This window comes from Passer domesticus, chromosome 3, assembly GCF_036417665.1.
Source record: "Passer domesticus isolate bPasDom1 chromosome 3, bPasDom1.hap1, whole genome shotgun sequence".
Lineage (NCBI taxonomy): Eukaryota > Metazoa > Chordata > Aves > Passeriformes > Passeridae > Passer > Passer domesticus.
In genome coordinates this window covers 68,258,548-68,281,326 of record NC_087476.1, presented here as the reverse complement: position 1 = coordinate 68,281,326, position 22,779 = coordinate 68,258,548, and the positions used below count along the sequence as shown (strand labels likewise).

General features: G+C 37.0%; 1 protein-coding gene across 9 annotated transcripts in view; it reads left to right on the top strand.

The window, feature by feature from the left end:
• CHRM3 (cholinergic receptor muscarinic 3) overlaps positions 1-22,779 on the top strand; it is a 272,242-nt gene that overhangs the window by 153,105 nt on the left and 96,358 nt on the right. Inside the window, exon 1 of one of the 9 annotated variants that reach the window (XM_064413735.1) lies at positions 19,095-19,323. The exons of the other annotated variants lie outside the window; for them this stretch is intronic. Coding sequence (XP_064269805.1) covers positions 19,154-19,323 — 170 coding nt within the window. The 5' untranslated portion in view covers positions 19,095-19,153. Of the gene's footprint in view, positions 1-19,094; positions 19,324-22,779 lie in introns of those variants that run through there. 9 annotated transcript variants of the gene reach the window in all.

The window sequence follows — 22,779 nt, the reverse complement described above, 5'->3', positions numbered from 1 at the left end:
AGCTCTTCCTGTTACTCTAGAGAAAAACACTGTCTGCATTTCAAAGTCTTAGTATTTTAGCATTTCTTAATTTTCTATTCCTGTTCCTACTTTTTTTCTTTTATCACATTACTGCAGGCATGCTTAATGAATTATTTTTTATGCATTTGTAATGTGCTCATTACAAATCAAAACCTTCTCAAATGAGACACTGTATCTGTGTCCTGCTATAAGCAATCTTTATATCCTGGTGTGGCCCATGTTTTCAGCCTTATTTTCCATCTTTTCAGTTCTGTCAGCCACAGAGAAATACAGTTAATTAAATCATTGTTCTCTTATTCCCAAACAAAGACCCAGCTTTATTTTTTTTAAATCTCATATACAGTAACATATCATAATTTTTATTGTCTATGTGAGATAGGGTTAAAAAAAGTAAAAATAGTGGATGGGTTTTAATACTGTAATACTTTAAACATTGTTTTTCTAATGTTCTAATCCATGTGATTGTGAAGATGTGTGCCTCTGACTCTTTTTCTTGCAGACTTTTTTTCTTTATAATATGCATAGAGCTATTTGGAAAGTCAGATTCTGTATTTTTCTATGCATCCAGAACTATTTCAGGAACAAGAGGACATGTTCCAGAAGACCATATCTCTGTTTAACCACAGTTTAAACTAGTTATACCAGTGTTTAGATTAGCCTATCACACATACTTTTTGTTACAGATTAATTTCATGTGTGATTTAAATCTGGTTTAGATAACAGTTAAGTGATGTCTGTAGACTTTCTGATTCCTGACTGGGACATTCTTTTCCCTAAATACTACATTATGGCAGCATGGAATCAAAGTAGCTGAGCCAAGGACTGATCCAAAGGTGGACTGACTTTGGATGAGTATGGAAGAAGGTGGGGAACTGTCTTGATTTCTCCTTATGTAGCATAAGCAGGTGCTGAAAACATCTATGATCTCATACTATGGACAATGTAATCTCTTCCTGGTTTTGCATAAATTAAGAAAACTGGATCATAAGTTCTAGGTTTGATGCATATTTTACACCAGGAAAAAAAAATTCCTCACACAGAGTTGGTTTTCTCCTCAAACCTAGTACCTGCTACCCCGTCTACTTTTTGTCTCTAAGCAATGAGCATTTACATTTCTTCTTAGCCCACATGAACATGATTGCCTTGGGCTCTCCTGTCTGTCACCAACCTTTTCAGGAATTTGCTGCTTTAATACTTTTGAGGGCCTATACTGAAATATATGCAGTGAGGAAAACTTTAGTGGGAAATAGGTCTCCATGTGGTGGGCAGCTGGGACAGTTAGTATAAACAGGCAAGCATAAAGAAGTCCTTGATTTATAATGGCAGTGATGTATCCCCTCAGGGAAAAAGAAGTTTCACTTCTCTGCCATATCCTTTTGATATCTTTGACTATCTCTTTGGTTTGCTGCCAGTATTCAATTTTTTCTTATGCCTGTGTTCCACTGCTTTTATTGTAATTTGTTAGTGAATGGCATTTTCAAATTTGAGTGGCAATAGCCATGAGTGGGAAAGAATAGGAAGAAAAAATATGGGACAGCATTGATATCTGTTGCTAGGAGCAGATTTACTTTATAGGCCAATTTCCAATACAAAGCTTGGTTTGTGGTGCCTCTGCTTGAGATTTCAGATGAAAGCATAATTACTTTGGTTAGATCTCTTGTGAGATTTTTGTGAAACTCAAAAAATGTCTTAATATCTAGACTCTACAAGCCATTGAGGAAAATAAATGATACCTTGCTGCAAACTGGAGTAGCATAGTTTGCAGATATCTAGGGAGGTTTTACCAAAGTGAAAAAGGCCCAGTTTGGTGCCTACTAGTTTGAACCAGCATTGCATATTTTGTTCTCCTTATTAATAGTTCTTTTGTGTTCAATTCTCTGTAGTGAAGTTCTATTTCCTGTTGAAATATTATTAATTATTTCAAGAAACAGTTATAAATTTTGTGGTTTTTTTTCTTTAAAATCCATAAAATAAGTAAAAGTTACACTAATCTGTAACATTTTGTAAGAGTAAACTGTGAATTTTTATCTGTAAAGAAACTGGCAAAACTGGCTGCCGTTATAATTTTACTGCAGTTCTGCCTCTGAATACTTTTTTGCCATCTTTCATTGAGGGAAAAGTAGTTCTCCCCTTTTGCCACATGCAAACACATCTCGAGAGGGACATCAAGTCCTGCAGCATTGTCAAATCTGGAAGGAGAAGAATAAGGGGCAGCATCTACTGGTACTGCAGAGCTACCAAGTGCCTAAAGCCAACTTATATTTTCAAGGTCTTGTTTGAATCTCTGGTACTTAGTATTGGTTTTAGTCTTTTCCTAGCAGAGTTCATGTAATCAATAATTCCCTGTGGTGCTCTTTGTACAGAGCTCCTTGGAGGAATAAAAGCAATTGTGAGATCCTTGGTGGCAGCACTGGAAACAAGTGGCTGCCCCTCTCAGAAAATAGTAACTGTTATGATGATTACAGTCAGCATTGTTCAGTGAATAAACTGAAAGAATTGTAGGAATGAGTGCAACTTGTTTATTGACATGACCATACACCTAAAAAAAATCAGCTACAGGTGTTCCTGACTTTTAGAGACATCATAATGAGGACTATGAAATAAGTGAAGCTGGTAAGGTTTTTCTTTTAAAAGAAAGTAAGTCTCTATACTTGTAATATTGGGCTGCAGTGCTGTCTTAGAGATAAATATTTTCAAAGGGATAATAACAAGGCCGGGCTCTCAGCCTAGCAAAGAGCAGAAAAGAAAACTTTTACTCTGATAAAAATTCCGGTCTCTTATACAGGCTTTTCACAATCAACTTTTATCCATATAATTGACATTTCTCAGTTTTACAGCTCCCAAATAGCTTTTTTGCTTTCTGCACTGTATATTGCAAAAAATCTTCACCATGCATCTGTGTCTACAGTGATAGTATGAAAGTACCACGTACAAAAGATGTGAATAGAAGACAGTTTACTAAAACCAAACAGCAGGAAATCCTTAGGTCTTATCATGATTTAGAGATTAGTTGGTTCCATTTTGCTAAACTTCTTGGTCTACACCATTGGTACTTACAAGGTAAAGGGAACCAGAGGATTTAAAAAATAATTATATAGGATCAGAGAATTGTTTAGTTTGGAAAAGGCTTTTAAGATCATCAAGTCCAACCATTAACCTGGTATTTTCAAGTGCATGACATTATTATCCAACATACAAAAGCTGTTTTTAAAAAATCTGCAAATTATGTTCTGATAAAATTAAACTGCTACGTAACACTAGCAGTTTAGGGATATTTTGTCTTATGTGTATTACATCTCAAAGGTAAATTTAAAATTTTAATTACTGGGTTTTCCTTCTTAGCTTTAAGTTAGCAAGGTGAAAAGAACACGGTGGCATTGTGAAAGACCCTGCAAAATGTATATTGGTCTGTTTTCAAAATAGGACATGGAGTATTTTTCCACCAGACTCTGATAAACTGGTGGCTATAGCTAGTGTAATCACTCGAGATAATGTGCCTCATATAAACACCTCACAGCTCACTTAGAATTGCTGGATCTGGGATAATTAGTGTTCAGTTCAAGTCAGCAGCCTACATCCATATCTACCAAAGTTCTCAGACAGGCTGTGCAGTCAGTGTGTTAACTGACCTTGGGCCTCACGTCACTGCAGGCGTCATTAACCTTCACATCATCATACTCAAGCCTCGATGCCTATGGAACTGTTAAAGCTTCCAGAGTTCTACTTGAACAGGGAATGTGAAATGGACCATCAGCAAGGGTGTTTGCATTGATTTTAAGAGGCTTGTGCACTCACCATCACACCAATGGATTTTTAACCAAATGGAATCAGACAGTTTAGGCATTAGAACTGAAAATGATAATAAAATACTTCTGCATTTCTTTCTTAATATCAAACTTTATAGCTATGCTTAAAAGCAGGTGCAAGATGAATAAACATCCCTTAAGGGTCTTTAGTATGGTAATACACTGGATTCCTTTGAATTTAAATCAGTGTGCTCTGCAAATCCTGCTAACATTAGCCACATTTGATTTTGAATTATGCCGATTACTCTGCGATGTGTCAATGCATGGGAATATTTTCAGGCTTCTCTTAGACTGTCTTTGGCACTGAAAAGCCAATACCAGGGAGTGTACTAAAACTTCATATTTATTTTTTCATACAATACATCTACATTCTGAGCACACCCAGAATGCATTTTTATTTAGTGTCTTCTACCTTGAACTACAAAAGGTGAGCTATGTTGTCGTGTCTGTACAGAAAGTCTGTCTGAGTTGTTTCAGCAGGAAGCCCAGACTGAATAAAATATGGCTCTTCTGGAGTTTTCAAGCTTCAGAGGTTAGATTTCCCCAGCTAATCAGCAATGGCAGAAACAGTTCTCCCACTGACACAATTCAGAACTGTGTTGCAGCAGGAAGTTGCTCTGTCATCTTACACACCTCCAGAGACATTTCTTTTCCTGTTCTTTGATCTGTATGTGCATGCTGGTTGCTTTTCTCTCTGGCTCATGAGGAACTGCAGTTTGGTACCCGGTACAAAAGTTGCAACTTTATATCATCACTTAGTGCCCTTTGAAGCAGCTCTGCCTTTGTGATAAATGCAGTTCTTTACAACAGTCAAATGGGCAAATTCTTTGTGAATTCCCCTCATAATCTTATGATACAATATATGCAGAATTTATTAATAAAATACATGCTGACCTTGGCTTCAGGAGAGCTCCTGCATGGGCCTTCTCAAATTAGAAGAGGATCTATATTGGATTTATTTGGCCTTTTATTTTTTTTCTTTGAGATTTTTGAGGTTTTTTAAAGATTCTCAAACACACCTCTAGATTCACATTTTTCATATGTGTCATCAGACAGCCTGTCTTCTGCCTTTGTTGATACCAAATAACTTCTTGCTTTACAAATTCCATTTCAGAAGGAACACTTTACTACTTTTACTCTCATTAAATGGGAATAAAACACTTGTATATTTCTTCCTGGGTGCAAATAAAGGAAAACTATCGTCTCAAAACAAAACTGATATGTAAAATAATCTTCTTTCTACTGATCTTTCCTGCTCTTCCATCTCAAATTACAAATTAAAAATTCAATAACCCATATGTATTCATATAAAATTACAACATTTTAAAACTTAAAAAACCCAAAAACTACACTATTGTTTTTCTGAACTTTGATGAAAGTTAAGCTTGACCTAAATATTGCTTTTGGAGTACATTTTTTATTTTTGGTTGTTTGATTTTGTTTGTTAGGGCTTACTGTGTGCTCGTATTATATAAACACATCTAAGTTATTCTGTTATTTTAGCTAGAAAGCATCAGGAGGCAGAAAACAGCTCTGGGATAAGAAACACCACCAGGCAGACTCGGATGTCAGTAGTGAGTGTCAGCAAAGCACTGGCATGAACACAGTGTTCAAAACATACTCCTGCAGGATGGGGCTGGTACTTCATTATTTTGCTGGATGCACATGTGTAAGAATCCTGCATGTTCCCATTCCTTTGATATCATTCAAAATAATATGGTCTTGATTCAATCATAGAAATATTAAAAAGAAAATATGTGATGTGCCTGGTGAACTCACCATCAGAAAGTGTTTCAAAACAAGAAGTTATATTTTCCTAGATTTTGAATGGAATGGCAAACATATTGAAATTGCTTTATGGGATGTTCCATGAGCTGTTTGCAATAGTCCTTCTTTATTTATTTGGTTTTATTTGGTTTTGTAATCAGTGCAGAGCTTACAATTAGTATCGTCTCTTACTACTCTTATTTATGATCATTAGTTTAATATTGTTGCCTTTTTTTTGTTTTGGTGGGAGGAAGGCTCCTTAAAGTGTGAAGGGTAAGGAATTAACATTGCAATCTGCAATCCCAAATTTTCAATTTTTTAAAATAATCCATTTCACCTAGCATGGAAAGTTCATATTTTCCTTTGCCTAGAATGTTCATGGCATATAAGTGAGTATATGCAATAAAGATACTAATCTATAGTAAGTTTCTCAGGTAATACCTATGTTTATAATAAGCTTATTTCACCAAAACTGAAATGTATTGCTTTATATGGACGAAGAGGAAGCCAAAACTTAGCTCATGAACTTATATATTGTCTGTAATAAGAAAGTTTAAAATTCCCTAATCTCATGATTTATCAAAATATATTTAATATGTTCCAGATGCTACAATTAATCTTAAAACCCTCAAAACTGTATCTACTGGTGTTCTTTCAGTTACAGCTGAACTGATTTAAATCCATATGTATATTTTCCAAATACCTGTTTTTGATAGTAACTAATTTATAGATCATACATAGTTAATTCTCTATTTTTAGTTTCAATCACAGGGGTGGAAAAGATGTAATTATCAGGACCAAATTATTGTCTGACCAACTATTTTATAATCATTGTATAATTTGAAAGGCCATAATAATCAAATAATGTTGCATGTTTTATGATTCCACTAAATACAATATATCAAATATATGTATAAAAAATATTTCCTGCCTGAAAGTTAAAATTATATAAAATAGTTGCTTTTGACTTTGAATTCAGGCTCTTTTATTATCTTTTGGCAAGACCATAAGCCCAAAACATGTCAAGACTTAACCAGCTATTCTCTGCACGGCACTGACTGTTGAAAAATTGCATTTTTGGCTGCTATACCTTCTTAGGAGAGTTAAAGATGTACACCTAGCACCTCCTACAGTATATGGGAAATGGCACCTAAAAAGCCATGACAGTGTGTGGGACTTTCCCTAAAAGAACCACCAGACCATGCTGAGGAGGGAGGTGGGATCTGTAGCACATCTCTCATGGAGGAGAAAGGGAAACATCATCTTCACTCAGGAGTTTTCTGCTATGTTCAGTCTGCAGCCTTTGGTGCTCACTGTAGGTGAATGAAAAAACTATCTTTTCAATGCAGGTTGAGGGAAATCTTTTACTTGAAGAGGACACATTCTTCCTGCTCCCAAAGAGTGTCCCAGCAGAGGTCTGAAGCACAATTGTTGGGTTTTCCCCAGCAGTGCTGCCAGCAGAGCCTGCATTGTCTAAAGTACCAAAGCTCAGCAGTGCTTGCACATTTAAAGCATCGTGGCCTTCAGAGAGCAAGGGGCTCCCCCCATCCTGGATAACTTAAATATTTTCATGTAAACACAAAGATCCGCAATTTGTATCATCTGTTTTATTCTGCATCTGTTTTGGAGACCGCTCTGAAATCCTGACCCAAGGGAGAGGTGTCAGAGAAAGCCAAAGAAAGAGCTCTGCGCTACTGCCTCTTTACATGTCTTGGAAGGCTGGGATTTTTAGGGGGAAATTCTATATGTTTTTGAGGGAAGTTGTGGGTTTGGGTTTTCCTTTCTTTGAGGGCATCATTTTGAACTAAGTAGCACATAATTGAGCAAAGTTATTGAACCCTGTGTAGTGTCTTTATACTCAGTGTTATTTTAGTAGTCAAGCTTGATTTTAATAACTGCAAACTGTTGCCAAAATATTAATGGATTTAAAGGATTTTGTCCTCTGAGGTCTTCAGGAGAATAAAGGTTTTATTTTTCCTTGAGGACTTTTTTTTTCTTTTTGAAAGCTTTTCATTTTCAAATATCAGTGTTTTCTACTTTTTTGATAGACTTGAAAGGGTTTTGTCAGCTCTCAGTAAAAATTAAGGCCTTTTCAAATGACCTGATTATCCCTCTACAATATTGTTGATCTAGAGAAGGAAGAGGAGTGGGAGTGACAGCAGCATAAAAAATGAGACAAGGCTGAAAGATGTCGACTAAGATCCTGTGACTAAGGCTTCACAATAAATGAGTTTGAATTCCTTCAATAAATTATGTCTAAACTTCACTTGAAATCTCAATAAATAGGATGGAAGTTTTGTTTGAAATATTGATGCATGATCAATATTTCACTTATTTGGCTTCCCAAAAAAAAGTCTGTTGTTTCTGCAGACTTTAGGATTGATGGTACTTTAGCCTGTCAAATCCCATGGGAGCATTTCAGAAATTAATTCTGCCTCCATCCACCTGCCTGTGGCAGAAGGGCTTTAGCTCACACCTGAAAGAGATTTCTTTATATGCTGGGACTTGACTTTTTCAGTTGTTTACACTCGTGACTTGGTTAGAGATGCATCTTTTGTTTCTGAGCAACCTAGGTATGCTCTAAATTGCAAGGATTTTGTCTTGCACACTATGTATGAGAAATGTTCATGAGAAATTCTTCTTGAGGAATAATGTGCTTCCCACCTCTCAGGTTCTACAGATTCACCAATCTGTAGAAAACCATAGGCTCCTTCTCACTTGCCATAGATAGCATGTGAATGTGGTGAGGGCATCCCCAGCCCAGAGCTGCTCTGCCCTGGCAGCTCTCCTGGAAGGAGCAGTCTCAGCAGCACCTCTGCCCCTGCCCCAGCTCAGCCCTCTGCTGTGTCCCTGCTCTTGCACTTTCCTTGTGTGGGACCACAGGAGGCTGCAGGGGGCTGACCAGGCTCAATATGAATTGCTTCACTCCTCAGGGGTGGAGGACTGCGGCAACCTTTGCTTCAATTAAACGGCTTCATGTTTGGGGCTACATCTACTCCAGGTACCCTCCTGAAAGTGCAGTCCCTCTCCTCTCCCACATTTGTGTTTCTCAAAGACCCTTTTTGATCCTTTCTTCACAAGGAATTAATTTAAATACAGTTGTGCTGTTGGCATTTACTCTCTCACCTTCTTGTGTTCCCTAAACTGGGTTATAAAACCTGAAGCTTCCCTTTTCCTAGAGCTTGTATCTAAATTTACACTTTTACAGTATGTTTAAATTGTTATTTCTTTAATTTAAGTGACTTTTAGTTGCTCATAGTGTTTTCATGACTGGGCAAGGGCTATTTCTTAAACTGCCCTAAAATCTTCCATGAAAAACTGATGGTTGAGGTGTCAGGTTGGGAGCTTGGGGTGCATTCCTCACGGTAAATTTGTCCTACTCTTTCATCTTTAGGAACATGTCCCATTTCTTCTTCAAGAGGACACTGCTTTCACAGTCCCTCTGTATTCAGGTGTTCTGTGTGAGCCTGTGCCCCTTTTTGTTTTGTTTTTTTTTTTTTTTTTCCCTGAAATACAACTGAAGATCAACTCTTTAAGGCTTACATTATATTTAGTGCCAACATCCAGCAGTGGGCTGGGAATCATTTTACATTCAAGTACAGACAGTGCAATCCTACAAACAGTGGTTAGTTTCCAGTTCACTCCTCTGGTTCACAGGTGTGTCAGTGATGGTACAGTGACAGAGGTTAGTGACCTGAGGAAGCAAAGCCCATGGTATCCTTGATTTAAATGAGTTGTAACTGCTGTGCAGCCACACTAAAAATTTATATTCTGAACCTGGAGAAAGCTGACAGACCAACCAATCTGCCACCAAAGAGAAGTTCCACTTCTATTTCCCTATATCCAAGATTCAAAGTTATGTGACATCCTTTGTCCCTTCTCTTTTTTTTTTTTTTCTAAAAGTGGAGGTAGATATCCCTTGCACAGGACATATTACACATCTGAGAAATAAACTGATGTGCCACCATTTCTTTTCACACTCCAGAAAGGATACCAGAAAGGATTCTTTCTGATAAATCCTGACTGCTGGGCTTGAATGAACGAAGCTCTGAGTTGGCCACTTATCTGGGCTTTCACAAGAAATTTTATCATTGCATGGAACCCAGAGACAAATATCAGTTTATGTCTGAATATAGAGTAAAAGGGGTGGTACCTACATTGCACATGGCTGTGTCACTAGGTTCAGAGTATTTATATATTTCTGTGAATGCATACATTTCTTCAATCTCCTGGATTAGATTTGGAGCATGATTTATGTATACAAAATCCGGGCCAGGATTCAAATTGTCTTCATCTTCAGTTTAAAAGAAGACTTAGTGCCAAAACAGAACTTCATCAGCATATTTTTGTGGGTTAGTAAGTATCTGCAGAACTCTTGTGTGCTATAAGATTACTAATAAAAAATTATAAAGACTGAGTATTGGCCATATTCTTCAGCAGAACCTATGGAAGGATATGCCTTCATTTTGTCTCTGCCAAGGAAGTGATTGTCTTTTTACCACAAACTCACCATTGTGTGCACTAGTGCCCATGTTTGCATGTGACTGAGAATTGAAATATTTTATGGTATTTGGATTTTTAGTTGTATTCAGGTTGACAGAAAGAAGTTCTTCTTCTTTCATGACCTTCCAACTGTTCCAGAAAGAACCTACTTAATGAAACACTTTATCGTGGTATTTGCTGTGTTCTGAATTTATTCCTTATACTTAGCAGAAGAATTACTTCTTAAATAAAGGCAAATTTATCTATTTATCCCTAATCACTGATGTTAGCAGCGCTACAAGTGGTAATAAAGAGCAGACATAGAATCACTTGTGCCTACACCAGTGCCAGGATAATCTTTAGTTTACTGCTGCACATTAGCACTTATAATAATAATTTGATTCCTTTTAATTTATGCAAACATAAGATGATGGCAGAATGTTTGTTTGTGTAATATTTCCATAGGTGTTGACAGTAAAATCCTATAGTTGTATACTTGGAAGCTTAATTTTAATTTTGTGAAATACTGCTCATCATAACTTCTTTAAAAAACTCCAAAAAACAAAAACATATTTTTGTCCGGTGGTTATTTTGCTGACTTTATAGATAATGCAGTTAATATAATACAAAAAAGTAACAATTGTCCCACTCTTGCTGATTGCCGCAACAGGATATGAAAGTAATATCTGCTATCTTTTTCTACTAGAGCAATATTAGTGAATCCTAAAATGCAAACATTTTCCAAATGAAATAGCAGATGCAAAATGCTGCAGCTCAAAAACGGAGCTGTCCAAAAGGTTAAATCAGTCATGGCTACATCCAGAAGCAGAAGCCTCATGGCTTTGCAGGAAGGTGCAGAAAATAGGGCTCACTGACTTGCTTGATAATATACATACTTCTATCTGTGCAAAACCTTCTTGTGATTTTTCTGGAATATTCACTCTTCTGAACAATTTCACTGTTTATTCCTTTAGGATGCTGTGTTTTTCACTGATCCACAGGCTATATTATGGAGGTGTTTCTTGGAATTCTTTTTTCTTGGATGGTGTTTTTGTTATTTTAGTAAATTTAAGAGGTTGTAAGAAAGGAAAGAGTAAATAGAATTTTGTTTTCGTACTGAGACCCTAAAGCTCATTTGGGAGATTCCTCTCTGGAGAGACAGTTTTGGAAGTTATGCCAATCCTTTCAAACTAATTTTAAATGTATTTGCATAAATATTATGCAGAATTGCTGAAAGAAGAACTCTGGACATGATAAATTTCACAGTACTCATTTACAAGGCTCAGGAATAGTAACATTGCATTTCTATACTACTCAAGTTAATAGGCATAGCAGTCTAAGTTCATGGTGTGTTCCTCAGCTGTCCTTTTGGACCTGTCATATTTGCCATTTCTCTAACACATACCTATCAGTACGCAGTCTCTAGATTAGATCCAAAGTAAACTTATTTTTATCAAGCCACTGGGTAATTCTGACTGCTTTGTCTGACATTCTTAGTATTGTGCCATGGCACCTGACCTATGTAAGTCAGGGATTCCTCTATAACCATTGTCCTGAAAAATATCTTGGAGCATCCTTTCAGCACATGCCTGTCAAAGGTAAGAGAGGGAAATGCTTTCTGCGTATTAAAAATCTAATAACTGTTATGGGGAATTAGGGGATAAGCTCTGTTTTCATTCTCAGTTTATGAAGCCTTTGAAGGAGCAGCTGTGTGGGCCTGTCATGGCATCACATTAGTTTTGTGCAGATAACATGCTATTCTCACTGCACTGTTCTTAAATCCAGAAGGCAATTTGTGACAAGTTCTTTCTGAAATTTGTTACAGTACTGGGAATGTAATAATCTAATGTGGCAAAACTGTTTATTCCTTGTATCAAGGGGTTTTGCCTGTACAAAGTACTTTGCAGCACCAGTATGTTCTTGGTGCTTTTATTCCAGCTCAAAGAGAAGCATTTTCTCTCACTGCAAATGCTGAAACAGACAGTATGTTTTCCTTTATCATATTTAGTGCTGCATGAGGAGTAGATAATCCTCAATTTGAGCTGATAAGCCTGAAAGGGATTTCAGCTGCTTGTTTTAGCAAAAAATATTTTCTCCACCTGCTTTAGTTTATCTTGCTCATGAGTTCTGTTAATGAACAGTTGTCAGTATAACAGGAGGGTGTCTTTTTTTTTCTAGCATCACAGACTTTCTGTCTGGGTGACCCATCAGTCTGGTGTGAGATACATCAAGAAAAATAATACATTCTGATCAAGGCAAAAATATGGTTATGAATCATTTTCATACTGTGAAAAAAATTCTGTCCTAAGTAAGAAACATCATTCCATAAGCAAAATCAGCTTGTAGAAAACAGCATGAACTATGCTCTTAAATAGACATTGAATCATCCAGGAAATTCACACAGAAATCCTTTACAATTAAGGACTAAGGCAGTCAGTAATGAACTGGCTTTTGCATTAAAGCTCTTATATACCTTGCCATATATTTATGTCAATAATGGGTTTCAGAACTTAGCATACAGTTTGTATTAATGATTACTATTCTGCTGACAGCCTCTCTTAGAACAAAGGGCACTAGTTTTTACTACAAGACTGAGAACACTTCCTTTTACAGATCCTAGTTTTTTGTCTTCTCTGTAGCATGGGAAATGAAGATCATATTGTGAATACTTAGTAGTTTTCACAGTAATCCTTGATTATAAATAAATTTAAAAAATACGTTTTCTTCTACCTGAAAACCAGTTTTGATGTTCAGTTCAGCAAGGAGAAAGCCTAAGTGATGCTGAAATTGCCAGCTAGTACCCCAGCCATTTCCATGGCTGACTTTACTGCCTGATGGTTTTCATAACAATGCTGGCAGGCTTTGGGTCTGGTTTAAAACTTGTACTTCAGACAAAGCATTCTTAAGTACTCACTTCCTAAAAATGTATTTTCACTTTTCCCTGCTATGAAGATATGCCATGTTAAGCTTGTTACAAGTATTTTCAAATGCTCCAAATTTTTCTTTCATTTACCTTTGTTAAAGCATAGACAGAAATCTCTGGTAAAAGCAGACTAAGACAGGCTTTTTACATTAGGAGCATTATAAGGTACATTGCATAATACCATTTCTGCTGCTACAATTTTGTTAGATGAGAAAAACAGAGGAGAGAGGAAGAAAGCCAAATTCATATCAATTCAGAAGCACTAATACTTAATGGAATTGTTCTATGCACTGCATATTAAAGGAATAAATGATTTTTTCCTATAAAGAGCAACAACACTCCAGAATTTTTAGAACTCCCACTTACATGAGTAGTGCTTTTTAATTTGTTATAAAGAAAGATAATGTTTTAAATAGCATTATTGGAAAAAAAAGATTAATAAACATCCTTCTGTAAGGTATTTCATTTGAGGAAGGCACAAGGAAAGGAAATCTATTTGGTGGTTCAGTGGTTTGGTTGGGGTTTTTTTCTCTTCATTAGTTGTTTGCTAGAGTAAACTGTTTCAAAACCAAGATGTAAGTTCAGTTCCTTTTCTGCCCAGTCCACCAAGGGGTGATCTGGGAATTCTTCCCTCCAGAAACTGAGCAGCATACTTGCTGTCAGGACCAAATCACCTGAATGGTACCTGCATCCAACTCCCCTGCTCCAAAACCAGCACCTACACTCCACCCTAAGTAGCATATGATGCATATGCTCATGCAATAACCTTGTCAGGAAATGCAAATTCGAATAAATTTTTTTCATCCTAGCCTTAAAATGATTTATAATGTGCATTCTCTAATGTTAAAAAACTGTGGTCACAATGAAGTGGCTCAGAGCATCTTTATCATATTGCCTGTAAATTATGTTATTACTGCCAAAACTGTGATCATAGGAATTCTTGCAAGGACCCCATCCATTTCAACAAAAGAACCTGCAATTGTGTCAATAGCCTGGCTGCCCTGCCCACCAAATCCTCTTGATATTTCTGTATCTGAGCCAAGATTTAGAAGGGAGATGTAATAGGGAAAAAATAAAGGTCAGGATGGCAAAACATGTTCCTGTCTCTGCAGCCTGGTAAAATATGGCTAAAATTATCTTTCAAATTATCTTTTATTGTCTATGTATTTTTAAAACACATAGACAATAAAATCACCTAAGTCCTCAGCTTGTGTGCTGTGGAGCAGCACAGTGCTGTAACACAGCTAGGTACAGCTCTGTTTGCTGGTCCTTGTGCTCAGATGAGGATCTGTGTAGTTTTACAGAAATTATTTAATATCCTCATTACTTGAACTGGAAGACGAGTCAGAGCTTCCTAGACCCCATCTCAGTCCCTCTTCAGTGGTGCTGAACTTGGCTCTGAATTCATGTGTGCTTGGCACTGTTTGTTTTCTCATTCCTCTCTGAAATTTCTGTCAGCTGTCTGCAGTTTACTATTCCAGCTAATTAGGTGACAATCTAATAATTGATTTGTAGGTGCTTGCTAATTAAAGGTAATCATGTATGCACAGTTGTGATTTTTTTCTCATTTCAAAGGAGTGTGATCACAGCCAATGAAAAGATGTCAGGAGGGAATGATTCAGTGTGTGTGCATAATTTTCTTGAAAACCAAATAAATGCTTTTCAGATTTCTAAATGCTGTAGATTTATCTACCAGTTGAGCTGAAAATGCTGCCAGTGACTGAACAGATCAGTGTCTTAGGGCATACCTTAGTTATACCAATATTAAACTATAATTGAATCTAACGGAAACCTTGCCTGAGTGGGTAAAACCTGGAACTGGGAACCCTCAGACAAATCCCCAGGAGCAAGTAAAGCAAGCTTTGGTGATGTAAGTGAGATCCGGAAATTTTTTTCAAGAATTTTTCATATCAGCCTCCTTATGTACATTCCTGTACCTGTCTTCATTCTTTGTTCTCCAGCCTGTAGTTTATCCTGTAGGTGTAAAACATTGGAGAGTTGTATTCTAAAATTAGATAGTAAATGTCAAGGGTTGTCATCTCCTAAGTGTTAGCTGATAAATCTTTCCAATATGGTTTTGAAAATCATTCATTGAGAGAGAGATCATTGTGGATGTCTACCTTGTCTCTATACCAGTAGATTTAAACTCTTTATGTGGGGTTCTAGACCATCATATTTGCATCTAAATCTTGCTGTGTATTATTTCTGCTGCAGTTGTAGGTGGACTTTGTTTAACTATATATTTTTCCATGGCTTTTAATCTCCCCTGGACTTTCATAAGAATGGAACTTTCCTGCTGTTTTTTTGGAAGTAAAGGGGATAAAGGATATACAAAGCACTTTTTTCTATTCTCTGGCTGTCAGGAAAATATGACTTTTCGTTCAGCTGGTGACATGGATTTAATTGGTTCTCAACTTGAAAAAAATCATCCCAGTGTAAGGAAACGTGGGCTTTGTGTTTCCACTGTGGATATGGCCATGGATAGCAGTGCCAAAGTAAGAGCCGCATTGAGGCTGCGAATGTAAAGGATGAGGTGAGCTGATGAAAGTTCAGAGTTGCAGCTGGGGAGGTCACCTTGTTACCTTCTGGCCTGGACAACAGGTGATAAGTTCTTTCACTGTTCTAAAGAAAATAAATGGGTAAGGAGGTTCACTTTCACTTCCTACCTCAAAAATGGGCTGGCACTCAGCCACACAAGTATATCAAGGGAAACTGCATCCCTGCAACTGAGGAGCTGCGGATCAGTTTCTCTCACACAACACAGGTCTAAAGTGCATTTAGTATCTTTGCTATGTCCCTGCCACCTTTGCTGCATGTTCTGCTTTCCCCATCTCCTGCGTGCTTAGTGCAGAAGTGGATGTCCCTTTTTCACCACCTAGGAAGTGTCATTTTTCATAAGAGTTTTCATTCAAAAGTGAAGTGTGCTGAACTGCTTCAGGAAGCCCAACTTCAGCCATGGTAGTGTAAGTGCTTTGCTGACCAGTGTCTTACAAATTGCAAGTGTGTGTCATAGGCACATTCATTTTCCAGAGGTTTTGCCTTTCAGTTTTATGTTTTGAGGTTTTTTAACCCTGCTATTTTACTTACAGCTCTTAGTAACACATTGTTAGAATTGTTCATCTGTTTGTAGAGCTTATATTCAGTGATCCCAGTCCTTCCCTGGCTCTGTGCTGGGCTGCAGACAGGCACAGTTGTAGAACAGGAGTCAGGGTTAGCCATCGTCTGCAGTGCTCACCAGCTTTGTGTTGAGGAGCAGCTCCAGGGGTGAGTAGCAACGTGGAAGCAATTCTATATGGCTTTAAGTACAGAAGGGATCAAAGAAGCAGGAGGGCAACTAGCTTTCTTAGTCTTGTGCAACTGCTAGGGAAGGCAAGAGAGGATAGAGATGGGAAGGATAAGAAAGTGTTTTTCAAATTGCTTTGTGCTACTTGTCTGTGATAAATTGCTCTGTGCCACTTTGGTGATGCAGAACAGCCATAAAGTTGGTCTAACAACATGTTTTTTCTGCATTTACTGCTTCACCAGAGCACTGCAAAACAACTGGAGTGTAATGATGAATCAGTCCTGTTTATTTAATTTTGTTTTGCATACTTGAGCTTTACAGCAACAATATTAATGGCAAAAACTTGAGAAACATTTATCTTTCTTTATAACAGGAGCTGAAATAATTGGAAAAAAAATGTTTTCCCGTTTTTCAACTTTTTCAATTAAACTGCATTTGAATTTTCAATCTGTTGGGACTCATTCTTCATTATCTTTTCTCAGGGTTGCATGTGTGTGTCATTTCCCCAAAATTGAACTCCCTAGGGCTGAGTCACTTTACATATTGCTTATAAATACGAAGCAATGAAGAACAAATACATGGAACAAATAGGAAGAACAATGCTGTAGAAGTACTCATCACCTTATGCAGTTGTAACTATTACATGTTCTATTCTTTTGTATCCCTGGTTTACCTTGGGTTTACCTCTTACCTACCTTTCTGTGCATATATTGTACTTAACTATAACTTAACTACATACTGGACCAGTTCTTCAGCAAATAGACACTGCTGATGATGGAGAAATTGGAGGTTAACAATGTACATGTTGTGAGTACTGCCAAAGACTTCAGACTGTTTCCATTGGTTCAAAGGTTATTTTAGCAATTTTAAATGTGGAAATGAAACCTTGATGTGTGGAGAAAATTATCAGCTGAATTCTTTAGTAGCCCCATAGAGTGTTTTGTTTCAGTTCAAATCTTCTCTTGGGCTAAAAGTTTAGCTTTTCCCTTTGTATTATATTTATTGCTCCACTGCTTCTTATATAGCAACAAATTACCCCCAAATCTGGTGCAATTATCTATTTAATTGCATTTGATTATTTGTTTTCTAAGACAGTAACTTTACAAGCCGAAAGTTTAAAGGTGGGCTTCCCATATTTCTGTTCAAATTGAAAGAATTTGTCTCTACAGGTTGTATTTATTCATTCTCATCCAGCTCAAAGGCAAAACTGAGGATCGTAAATTCCTAAAACTGAAATGCAGTGAAGTAAAATATAATATCTTATAATACATCCAGTACTTTCCCCTTCCAGTGGCTTCACCATCATGATGAAATTTTAGGAGGGATCTATATTTGTCACTTTTCTTACAACTTACAGACAGAGTCTATCTTACTTTATTGCAAAAGTTGAGTCCACAGAGATTATCCTGCATTATTGTGAACGACGCTTCCATCCACCCGCAAGAACTCAATAAACATCTAACTCCCAAGGTCTGTCAGCAAAACACAGTTGCCAGCTTAGAGGTTCTTGTATAGCAGATGCTTTACTCCAGTGCATCCTGCTCCAGAATGTGTAGAATGATGGGTACACAGTCCTTGCAGGGGAAAACACAAGTCACGTAGATCAAAAAAAGCATTACATTCTTTGCTGGAAGTAAATCATAATGATTTTTCAAAACTAAGACACACTTTATTTATCTGTGGATTTTAAAATGTGATTCTAGGTGAAATGCAGCATATTCACATTGAAAGCCTATTGAACTTAAGTTGAAATTTGAATTTAATGGCTTTCAGTGGCTGCCATTATCCACTTCATTATTAAGAGCAAGTCCTAGTGAGAAATAAGCCCATTATTGCATTTAGACACTGAAAGCAGAAATTCTATTGCTTCATTAAGCAGGTACCAGTAAGTTCTATTTCCATCTGAAATACTTTCTGTAAGTCTGATTATTGTAAACATGTGAAATAAATCCACATAGGAAATCTGCTTTTTCTTAAAACTGCCTGAAAATAAACATACCTGGAGAGACAACCTACTACTAGTCCTTTTTTGTCACGTTCTACCACTTAGAAGTCATTCAAGTTAGTTTTAAAGAATGCATCATTTTTACTCAATAGAGAAAATACATTATCCACTTCTTTGGAAGAATCCATGCAAATTTAAGAATTTGTGTGTATATATAATATATATAACTGTCTTGTAATTTCCTGTTACCTTCTGCAAAGGTAATGTTATTTATTTCATAGTAAAGTTCATCAGTATGAACCCAAGGACACAAAAAGTTCACTTTTTTGATAGTACAAAAGTTTAGCTCAATTTAACTTGCTTGTAAGCAGCAGTTCTCTTGTTTTCTCAAAGTAAGGAAACTAGAGATATTCATGATGGGTTTTGACACTTATTCTTTGAAGCTGGAATGTCACCCTTTGTTTCACTTTTCAGTGAATTTTCTGTGCTCCCAGACCTTAGCATCAGCCTTTTCCAAGTTCTGCATCCTGATGAGTGGCTGCTTTCAGGTTTGCCAGTAGTAGTGCTGCCCACATCCCTCCTGGCTCTGTCCCAAGGAGACCTTGATGTCCACACTTCACTGGGTGTCACCAGCATGTTTTAGGGAATGCTGTGAGGGTACTGCACTGCCCAGCCATCTGGCAGGGAGGGAAGTGTCTTGTGACTGCTTCCAGGCTGAGTTTTAAACCAAATCCTTTCAGCCCGAGGATCGCTGGCACAGTCTTCCAGGTTTGCTTTAGAGCCAGGTTTGTGTAGGTGGAATTTTAAAGCACATTAATTGGATAAAGGCTGCAGTCTCCAGGCATGGAAAGCAGCCATTCATTGGTGGCTCCTGCTTCCCCTTGCTGCAGAGCAGCTGGGCTGCTTGGAAAAGCCATGCTGGCAGGATGCTGCAGGAGCCCTGCCCTGTGCCCCTGCTTCCACCCAGACACTGTCAAGACACACTGGAACTGGGTGTCCACTTAACAGCTCCAGGACTGGAGTGTGGAATTGGCACACAGCTGCCCTGCTGTTTCCTTCTGTCCCTGAGACGAAGCACTCAGTGCAGCAAAGGGAGGTAGGTCCAGGCTCCATGTGCTGGTACAGAGTAGCCTGGTTTGCACTGAGAAGAGATGCTATGGCAGCAACAGCCTATTTACTGTACCTATTTTTATTTCAGTTTTAAATTCTAGATTCCCAGGGACCTATTTGAAACTTGGTGAAAGCCCTTTGGAGGTTCTGTGCATTTAGACTGAAGTAAAATAAGCAAAATCTTACTTCCAGAGGAGACACTGACAAAATACAGCTTTTTTAAAAGGATAACTTTTGAAGTTGAAAAGTTGCCTACTTTCTAAGTAATGACTCTTTCGACTCATTCTAGTATTGTGAATTATGTACATTTCCTCTGGAAAATTTGAAGATTTTTTTTTTTCTTCCCTTGATGCTTATTGGAGGATTTGTATGTAAAACTGGAAATATACTTTGATAATTAATTAGGTTTGTGGCTCTGCATCAACAGGATCACAATGACTTTAATTCTTATTTGGAATCCAAGTTCTCATGGGTGTTACCAGACTTCAGTTCTCTAAAAGTGCATAAGATGTAGTAAATTTGCTGTATAACTTCACGAATTTCATGAATAGAGTTGAAACACCCTGGTAAAGTGTACATGTGCTATTTTCTGTGAAAATGTGATTTCTTTTTTTTTTTAAACCCTTGATAATGGTTTTATTCAAGAGCTTAAGTCCAAGAACATTCTATGAACACAGCTATAATTGCTTATGAATATTCCAATTATTGAAAAGGCAGTGGTAAATCATCTTGTCTTCACAGAGAAAGGGGAGCGTCATTGTGTGATGAGGACTGTGGGTGGGTAATCAGGACTTTAGAATATGAAATACTCTTTTTTGCCATTCATTCTGACTTTCAGCAGGCACTGGCACTTTTCTTGCTTCAATTCTTCTAAATATGTCAATAATAGAAAAAGTCACCTTAGAAGGATACTTAATATTTGAAAAATGCTTTTCAGCTTTTAGCAGAAAAATGCAAAGACCGGTAAAAATTATTTCTTAACATATTAATTATTAATTTTCTTCTTTTACTTGTGAAATACTAAAATAAAAATGAAGTTAGTTTTCCATGGTTTCTTTAGGTAAAATTGCTAATAATAAAGATATTTAATGATCTTAGAAATATGGAAATACTGACACATAAAAAAGTAATACAGCTCTTTTTTTTTTATTTATTTATGAACTTCTGGATTCATCATTCTTTTCTAATAGACCATTTTGGTTCTCATAGAAGTAAGAGTAAACTCAGTTCATTTATCCATTGCCTTCACTTGAGAATTCAATAACATCACAATTAGAACAGCAATATTTCTGAGGACTTCCAGTCAATTATTAAGAAAAAATGAGTACTCTGTGGACAAAGGAGTTCTGATAAGGGTTTTCAGTTCTTGCCAATTGCTTCGTTGTTTTCCTCAGTTCAATATGATTGGAAGTACCTTACATTTCTGTAGGTTTAACTGTTATTTGTGCTTCTTTTCATTATTTGTGAAAATTCAAATGAAAACACTGTGTCTAGGCAGAGTTAAGAAGAAAAAAAAATTACACATAATATCTACAGTTAACATGTTAGATGTACAGAGATATTTAATGGAGTTTGGAATATGGGAGAAAACTGATTTTTTTTTGGTTTTTTATGTAAGCTGTGTGACAGTCACCAGATAGAGGAAGAATGACTAAACAGCACAGATTGCTAATTATATCACTCTTATTAGGGGTATTCTGGTTTCCTACCATGAGAATGAGATGAGGAAGAAATAAAATCCCACACAGCTCACAACCCTCTCGGTGTTTAATCCTCTTTCCAAGGATTAAAAGTTTTTGAAATTTGGGTTCTTCAATTCCTTTTGTCTTCTTTTTATTGTCTTTAGAATTGTTAGGTTGATCAATATTTCTTCTATATATTTTGTAAGAGAAACATGTTTTAAATTAGGGTCATATAGATCAATTCATGAGCTTCCAGCCCTGTGACCATTATCTATTAAAATGTGAGACTCACATTCAGAAGAGGACAGGGTGGAATTTGTACTAGATGCTTCTCTTTGACTCATGTAGTCAGTGAGGGATTTTTACCTTATTTTTTTTATCTAATCACATATATATATTTTTTGCTTAGGGTGTGGGTGTTCTCTGTGGGTTATCTCCCCCTCTTCAACTCTTACTGCCTGACGTTCACTGTCAATATCTTAAGGGAATTTAGTGTCTTAAGTGAATTTGGTGTCTCAAGTGAATTAAGTTTGTTTACTGATGTGTGACTTTATTTCTTGTTTTATCAAACACCCTGCATAAAACTGATGAGGTAATTCCAGGTTAAGCAGACCCTCCCAAAATACTGTCTGAGTTATTAAGAGAAATGCTTATATGACAGTTCAGTCCTTCTTTAGAGTGATAAAAACACTTAGGACAATATCTACAATATACTTCCTATATGGAAATAATTTTAGAACGTCTTCCGAAATATGTGTGACATTTTGAGAAAGATGTATCTCTTCTGTAGGGAGTGTTATGGATAGTGTCAGTTATGGTGCAGCATGCAATATCATTTAGAGCTTCAGGAAGTAAAATGCCCTAGATCTGTTAGTCTGAGAGAGGGGGAAAAAATCATTCATCATCTAGGAGCTTCCTTAAAATACAGCAACACACTATATTAGAAGAGTGAAATAGATGTCAATTAACCTTATTTACTGTGGTTTTATGATGGATTGTTACTCACTGAATTGCATTGAAGCAGTAATAAAACATGAAAATGGTGAGATCAATCCCCAAACCCTTTTTACACACTTTTTTGGTTGCAGTCAGGTGTTTCAGCTGACATCCACTTGATAAAATGGGCTGCTGATTTCCTATGTACCCCAGCCTGTGGGCTCAGCACCACTTTGTGAAACACAGTTTGTGAGACGAATGCAGTTTTACTGTGTAAGAATTACTGATGTATCTCTGATAGAAGGATTAGTGTCTTTGGGCTCTGTCAGGCAAGAGGATGAGACACATCCTCAGCACTTTTACCCAGGGACAGAAGGAACTCATGAGACCAGCAGATACTTCTGAAATATAGAAACCAAGTGCCAGAGCACACAGCCTGCAGTGATTTTAGAACTTAATATGGCATTTTTAGACTTAATATGGCATTTTAGATTAGAACTTTAGGCATTTTAGAACTTAATATGCACATGATGGCAAAAGAAATCAGTAAATCTGTGCAAACCTTAATGACAGCCCTGAGTGGTGATGGCCATCATATCTAATGATGTAGTGAATATCATATGATAGTGATTAGTCATCTCTAATGTGTAGTGAAATGCCTGTGTGCCTGTGATAGATGTGTGCCACCCTTAGACCTCCCAGGAATGTGGGATGTTGGTATGAGGAAAGCATCACTGCTTCCCTCTCAGCATGGACTGGTGTGCCAGATGTGCATCCCTCTTGGTAGAGGGAGAGGCAATTATTTTGTGCTCATAGTCCCTAAA